At 37.7% G+C, this 7,730-nt stretch overlaps 1 protein-coding gene across 1 annotated transcript in view; it reads right to left on the bottom strand.

The window, feature by feature from the left end:
* The window catches only part of DCC (DCC netrin 1 receptor), a gene marked incomplete at its 5' end in the record, with an annotated part of 954,021 nt that overhangs the window by 41,929 nt on the left and 904,362 nt on the right, over positions 1–7,730 (bottom strand). The window contains one exon of the mRNA XM_027869065.1: positions 604–816. Within this exon, the coding sequence (XP_027724866.1) occupies positions 604–816 (213 nt within the window). The remainder of the gene's footprint in view (positions 1–603; positions 817–7,730) is intronic.

Raw genomic sequence — 7,730 nt, 5'->3', positions numbered from 1 at the left:
AAAGAAAGAAAGAAAGAAAGAAAGAAAGAAAGAAAGAAAGAAAGAAAACCTTTCTATCAGTAATGAGGAAACTAATGTATCTATTTGATAGTAATATCTGTAAGATGACAAAATGTAAAACAACAATAGGAAATGGGACGACAATTTTCACAGATTTAAGAAAATATATATCGTTAGCTCCTCTATAATCACTTATCAAGTCCTCAGGTTCTTCACTCTTGCATGATACCCTTTCTTTATGCCAGCCCTCCTGCTAATCTCTCCAGACCCAACATCTGTCTAGACACTGTGGGGTTGCGGAGTCTCTGGTGAGCATATCTTGAGAACACTTCCCAACAAACAGACAGCCTGAAATATTAACTAAAAGACAGATCAGTGGGCAATTTCAAAAGGGAATGAAATCCACTGCAACTACCAAAGAGATATTTAAAATCAACTCCACAAATATTGGTTACAAATACAGGGAATATTGATATAGACAGAAAGAACATATTACGTACCTGCTTATCTACATGGGTAATACCACTACCAATAACAGTACCTTCAAGTGGGAAGACTGATGATGCCTCCACATGTTTCAATGTGTCCAAACATGGCACTTACCTGTCTGAGACAAAAGTGGTGTGTAAGGGACTTTTGGTTCTATTGCACTCATTGGTGGAGGTAGCAAGGGGTTGGCAAAGCTGCGGAGCGGATGAGTGGGTCGAACACAGGCTGTGGGGATGGTCCTACTTGGAGCCTCCTCACTGCTGGGGTGCTCAGGCTGTGTCTGGGGCAACATGGGTGGTTGCTGGGGCGTTGGTCCTTCACTAACCGCTGTAAGGAAAGCAGAAAATGAACATTATGCAAGGGAGACGTTAGAGCGGTAACAAAGGGCGATCAGGTGTTGATCTCAGGGAGCTGACAACAATTACTCTCCTTCAACACTGTGGAAATAACCAGAATCTGTACTCAATTAGCAAGATTAGTTCAAAGAAAAAGCTAACAATTAGCAAAGGATTCCTCCTCTCTATCTTTTATGTCTGGGTGAGCCACCCTGCAGCCCACCCTCCCTACATCCCAGGGTCTCTGTCTCCTTCCTTCCACTCAGCTCATTTTCTCTTTACATGTTGTTTCTGGAGCAGTTTTTGTTCTCTTTTTCCTGGTCACATCTTATGGAGCTTTCCCTAAGAATGAAAAAAAGCTAGTCAGAGCTCTGGAATTTTTTTCCATTAATCCGTCAATTAATCAATAAACATTTATCAAGCTCTTACTATGTGCCAGGCACTGTCATAAGTGCTGGTGATACAAAGAAAGGCAAAAACGTGGTCCCTCCCCTCAAGGAGCTCATATTATAATGGAACCAATTTTCTTCCCTTTAGAGCAGGGTCCTTAACCTGACAGTCTCGAACTTGTTTTTAGGGGAAAAAATTGATAACTGTCTCTGAGTATAATTGGTTTCCTTTATAATCACATTTAAAAACATTACTCAGAGAAGGGGTCCATGACACAAAAAAAGGTCAAGAATACCTGCCTTAGAATGACAGCATGGGTTTGAGTCTGACTTCTTTTCATACCAAGTAAGAAATCTTATTCCCATTTTCTTTTTTTCTCACCATCCTCCCTACTGTTATTCCCTGCAATATGAGTAGGTATTCATTTAAAAAAAGTTACAAATACCACACTGCTAAGATCTTTGTTTCAGGAAGGCCAGTAAGATATATTTCACTGCACCCTACATTGGCTGCTTTGGCTAGGCCCTATAATCATAAGTGATGAGATGGGAGAAATATTATTTCATCTTATATAACTAGCAGTATCAGTAAAATCCAATGTGCCAAACCTGGCTTCAGCTGCATGATTATCTCACAGCCAATATGCCAATTCTTCTGTGATTTAAACATGCCATGTCAACTGTCAAACAAATCAGTTACCCGTTGCTCAAAGGCATCTCTAATAAAATGGTACAAATAATAATCACTATCATTATCTTCTATATCAAAAGAAAGACACAACTAGCTAAAACTTATTTGTGCATGAATCTATCCAAACAGGTTTCCTGGTGGTAGAATTATGATTCTTCCTTTTTTGATAGCAAACCTTATAATTTTCAGTCAGATTACTTTACTTGAGGTTTTGCATAGTCATTTGTAACAGTCCAAAGGAAGGGTGGAAAACTTCGTGGTGGGGAGCCCTGGCTTTTCCTCAAAGAACAGAGCTAGGCTAGCTAAGACTAAAAGCTTCAAAAATACTAAGGGCATTTTGATTGTGCTTTAACCTACACAAGAAAAAAAAATAAATGGTACTAATTTGAACTTAAATTAAAATAGCTATATAAGAAGTATCAGCCTATTCAAAGTAAGTGAGGTACTTTAATGATCTCTTGCCCAAGTTTATCATGACTGCTCTAAGTGGTAATCCTGCCCATAGCAGTGGGGAAAGGAAATTTCTCAATTTTGAGTGACAAGGATAATTTCAAGATAATTATTCCACTTTGTAAGATAATTTCCAGCCAACTTCTCACTGGGAGGTTCTGAAAGAACAACAAAAGGGCAGAGAAGATGGACAAGAAGCCTAACCAAACTGGTGGGAGGAGGATGAGATTATAAAACATCAAAATACGACACAGAAATGCATTGAATGGCAATCGCACAAAATGTTATTTTGTGAAGAAGTATTTTCTTCAGGAAGAAAGGGAGGAAGGAAACAACTATTATATCAAGTGCCTTCTATGTGTCAGGTACTGTGCTAAGCACTTTAAAAATACTATCTCATGTGATTCTCACAACAACTCTGAGAGGTAGGTGTTATTATTACCCCCATTTTATAGTTGAGGAAAATGAGGCAGACAGAGATTAAGCAATTTGCCCAGGGTCCCAGAGCTAGTATGTGTCTAAGGCTGGATTTGAACTCAGGTCTTCCTTACTCCAGGCCTAGAACTCTATTCACTGGATCACCTAACTGCCTCTGAGCTTTTTCAAATCTATATGATCTTGGGCAAATCATTTATGTTTTCTGAGCTTTAGTTTGTCATCTGTAAAATAAGAAGGCTGAACTAGATGAATGGTAAAGCCCCTTTCAGCTCTTGATATAAGGGCCCAAGTCCATATCAGTGGACAAGCAACCCTTCAATTCAAACATTCTATAACTCTCTTGTTCCAATAGTGGGGGAAGAAAATAAAGATAATTTTAGAAATAGGTCAGGACATAGTAAATAAATAGAGAATCTAATGTATTTTGATTCCATAGATTTGAATCTGTCATTTAACCTCAGAGGCTGAAGGGAATGATGAAATTGGGGGAATGAGGCAAATGTGGGAACTTAGAATATTTAAAAGAAAAAAAAAACACGTCAAATCCACTGGAAAAAAATGTTGCCTTCTTAAAGAATGACATATATCGGGATACCTAGGTGGCGCAGTGGATAGAGCACTGGCCCTGAGGTCAGGAGGACATGAGTTCAAATCTGGTCTCAGACCAGACACTTGACACTTACTAGCTGTGTGACCCTGGCCAAGTCAACTTAATCCCAATTGCCTCACCAAAAAAAAAAAAAATTTTAAAAATTTAAAAAAAGAATGACATATCTCCATACATATCAGCAGAAGAAATAAACAATAGCAAAAAATAATAGTCTGTATAAAATTAAAAATAAAATAAAAATTGACCTGGATATGGAGAGAAAGTAATCAAATTAAAATAGTCAAATGACACATTTAATGGAGAATACTGTCCATTAAGGGGGTCTATGACATAACAAATAGAGAGCCTTCCTTGGATTCAGGAACACAGTTCTTTCACTAAGTTCATTTCTCTGACATGTAATGTGACCCTAAGCAAGTCACTTAACATCTCAGTCCCCCCAGGTCACTCTCCAACTCTATAAATTACAGAAAGGTTAAAAATCAACACAATTGGAGGAAGTTTACAATGAGATGTTTTACACACTGATAAAATCACAAGTCAAGATAATAAAAATTAATAATAATAATAAATATCAAGGTAAAACAACAACAACGAAAACCCAGCAATAGTCACAAAGCCATGCACATATTATTACCCCTAGATCCTTGGGATTGAATAGTCCACGGTGTCAAAACAAGAGAATCAAATTGTCTGATTTGAAGCAGCAGAATCAAATCATTGGAGTCAGCATAGACTGTAATTGCATGTTTAAGACATCTTTTCCCCTTTATAACTTAGAAAAACAGCAAAAACCTGGGGTATACAAGTGAAGCAACAGAACACATAGGTGGTGGAAAGTCCTACTGTGGCTCCTCCCCCCACCTGCCCCCAGGTTCTATTCTAGATTGTAAGCTATCCTTTAAAACACCTAGCACATGGCTTGTACAATGTAGGCATTCAGATCTTCCTTGAGCTATACTTGTGAAAGTATGAAATTCCTTACCTAAAACATATATATGCACAATCATACTCTCCCCTACTCTCCCCACCTTCCCTCTTTCTGGTTTTACTGTTCCTTTTTGTTTGTTTGTTTTTGTTTTTTGGTGAGGCAATTAGGGTTAAGTGACTTGCCCAGGGTCACATAGCTAGAAAGTGTCAAGTGTCTGAGGCCCGATTTGAACTCGGGTCCTCCTGACTCCAAGGCTGGAGCTCTATCCACTGTGCCACCTACCTGCCTCTTAGTTTTACTATTCTTATAACTAGTTTTGTCTTGATTTTCCCCAAAGTCCCCCTCCTTCTCCTTGTCTGCTGTATTACTCTTCTGGGGAACTTTCACCCTGAGGTCCTCCTGTATTCATTGATGATACCCCTCACCACCATCGTTTTGGGAAGGACCCCAGCTTCCCTCTCTCCTTTCTGCCACCCTTATATATGTTGTCTTCCCAATTGTAAGTTCTTTGAACATGGTACTGTCTTAGATGCTTATATTTTCATCCCCAGGGCTTAGCACAGTACCTGGCACATAGAAATCACTAAATAAATGTTTATCTGTCTATGTTTCTATTTATCAGGTATCTATGTCAAAGTCATTCAGGTAACTTTGGAGATTAGGGACCTTAAAACAGGTGGGTAAACTTTTACTTTACTGAATATTCCTCATTTTGTTTATTAAGTGAACTGATAAGACTTCTCCACCAAGAGTCACAAGTGGTTTCTGCTTGACTGAGAACAGTGAGCACATTCCAAGGCATATTCTCTACTCAGAAGTCTGCCTGTAGATGAAAGTTAATTACTTTAGGTAGTTCATGTGATTGGGAATATATTTAGCTTCCAGGAAAACAGGGTATACATTTTCCCCCCCTCATTACCTAAGCAAACTGAAATGCTTTGCATGTTCTATTACATTGTACATAAAATAATAAATGTTCAATAAATTTTTGAAGGAATGAGTACATGAAAAATTCCTCTTGAAGTTTTTAGAAAGGCTTGAAATGACCATTATCTCATTGTTTGGATGATCCTACCAATTTCTTCATTTTTGTTCAAAGATACACAAAATACGGAAGTACAGAAGTTGATTTATTAAAGTCGAGTTACGGTAGAGATAATATGCATATACATATGTATGTTTGTATGCATAAAGGGGTGTGCTGGAACCAACTTGAAAAAGTCCAAAATAGGTAATTATTAAATTTTCAGTATAAGCATTTACACATCAGATATCAGCTACAACTGACAGCTTAATTGTTGATCTTACAGATTTATGAAAGTGAGGGAGGAAATGTTAGTAATCTAGAATAAACTTAAAAAGGGTGTCTTGAGTTTTGTGAGATCCTGTAGTTAAACATTTTAACAGTACACTCTTGTATGAACATCTCTATCTTTCAACCTCTATCCATATCTTTTTATTGATGGCACTATCAGAGGAAGAGGACTACATGTTTTAGAATATGAATGCAACAACTCAAATTGTATACAATTGTATTTTATTTTTATTTGTTTTGATTTTGGAATGAGTTTTTCTTGAATGAGCTAACTTTTATTGAGAAGATACTACCAGTAGCATATGCTGCATTCTTAGGAAACAAAGGAAAGGAGGAAGCAGGAGGCCGGCAGCTGGAGGCAATGGGAAGAGCACTGGAAGATCTGGAGCCAAAGGACATGAGTTTGAGTTCTTGCAATACTTTATTATGTGCTTGAGCTTAGCCAAGTCATGTAACCGTTCTGGGTCTCAGTTTGTTCATCTGTAAAATCCCAGGCCTTGACTCAGTAACTTCTAATTTTAGAATTTATAATCCCAGGGCAGCTAGGTGGCACAGTGGATAGAGCACTGGCCCTGAAGTCAGGAGGACCTGAGTTCAAATCTGACTCAGACCAAACACTTGACACTTATTAGCTGAGTGACCCTGGGCAAGTCACTTAAACCCAATTACCTAAAAAAAAATAAAAATTTACAATTCCAATTTTTTTTTACAATTTTACAATTTCCTTACAATTCTAAATCTATAATCCTCAAGGAGTTTGCATTTTAATTGGCTAAAAAGGGATAATGCAGGAGATATTCATTAAGAACACAGGAGAGAAGAGTATGAATGGAAAATAATTAGCAGCACTTAATCAATACCAACTGTTACAACAAGCATTTACAAAGGGCCTGCTGTGTGTGCAGCACAGTGCCAAGATCACACTGTGCATGTGATACATATTAAGGATGCTCCTGCTAATTTAGCCAGGAAGGGATACTAATGTGTCTACCTGCAGTCAACATATACTTTCTTTTACAAGGCCAGACCATCCATATGCTCTATATGAACCTAATAGAAAAGACCACAGGTTCATGGACTTAGAGGGGAAAGGAACAGGAATTTTAGATGAAATTTATTTCACAGGGGCAGCTAGGTGTTGCAGCGGATAGAACACTGAGCTTGGAATAAGGAAGACTCATCTTCCTGATTTCAAATCTGGCCTCAGACAGTAGCTACGTGACCCTGGGCAAGTCATTTAACCTGTTTGCTTCAGTTCATCTCTAAATGAGCTAGAGAAGGAAACGGCAAGCTACTGCGGTATCTTTGCCAAGAAAACCTCAAATGGGGTCACAGAGAGTCCCAAATGATTGAATAACAAAAATTCACTCTCCTTTTTCAGATAGGCAAACTAAGATTCAGTGAGGTTAAGTGATATGCCCGACGTGACATAAGTAAGAATTGGCAGAGCAGGGCTTTAATCCCATTCATCCAACTGCAAATAAATTTTACCCCCACTTCCAACAGTGCTGATTAATTTTCCAAAAGTTGTCATAGCTGTATGTTTAGAGTCTGGAGGCTTCTAGTCATCCTTCAGTAACAACACTCCCCAACTTATTTTTAGAGAATATGTTTCATCTAGTTCTTACAAATAATTCTACTCTCTGGAAAAGGTGCACACTGAGGAACGGGAGAATAAATTCAACTGCTTCCTGACAGATTTTTTTTTTGATGCCTTTTAATTCTAACCTTGCTATAGTAAGAGAATTTATGGTTTCTTAAAGCTGTCTCTGATGGGTTGGAAAAAAATACAACTTACCTCACAAACATATTTTATCTATGTTACCATCTTATCTATTTCAAATCAGCTTAATACAAAAGCCACTGAGTCACCTGTCCTTAACTAAAAAATGAAAGCCATGAAATCAATGTGGAAATGCTATATTTGAATGGGAAAAAAAAATCAAATGGAAGAGGGGAAAGAAAACCCACATACATAAAATTATCTTGAGAATAGGTTTTTTTTTCAAATCCATTTATCATCTATCTATCTATCTATCTATCTATCTATCTATCTATCTATCTATCTATCTATCTATCTAT

This window comes from Vombatus ursinus, unplaced genomic scaffold (assembly GCF_900497805.2).
Source record: "Vombatus ursinus unplaced genomic scaffold, bare-nosed wombat genome assembly UNPS02014791.1, whole genome shotgun sequence".
In the NCBI taxonomy this organism is placed as follows: Eukaryota; Metazoa; Chordata; class Mammalia; order Diprotodontia; family Vombatidae; genus Vombatus; species Vombatus ursinus.
Note: the sequence above shows the minus strand (reverse complement) of the source record. Positions and strands in the feature narration are given on the sequence as shown.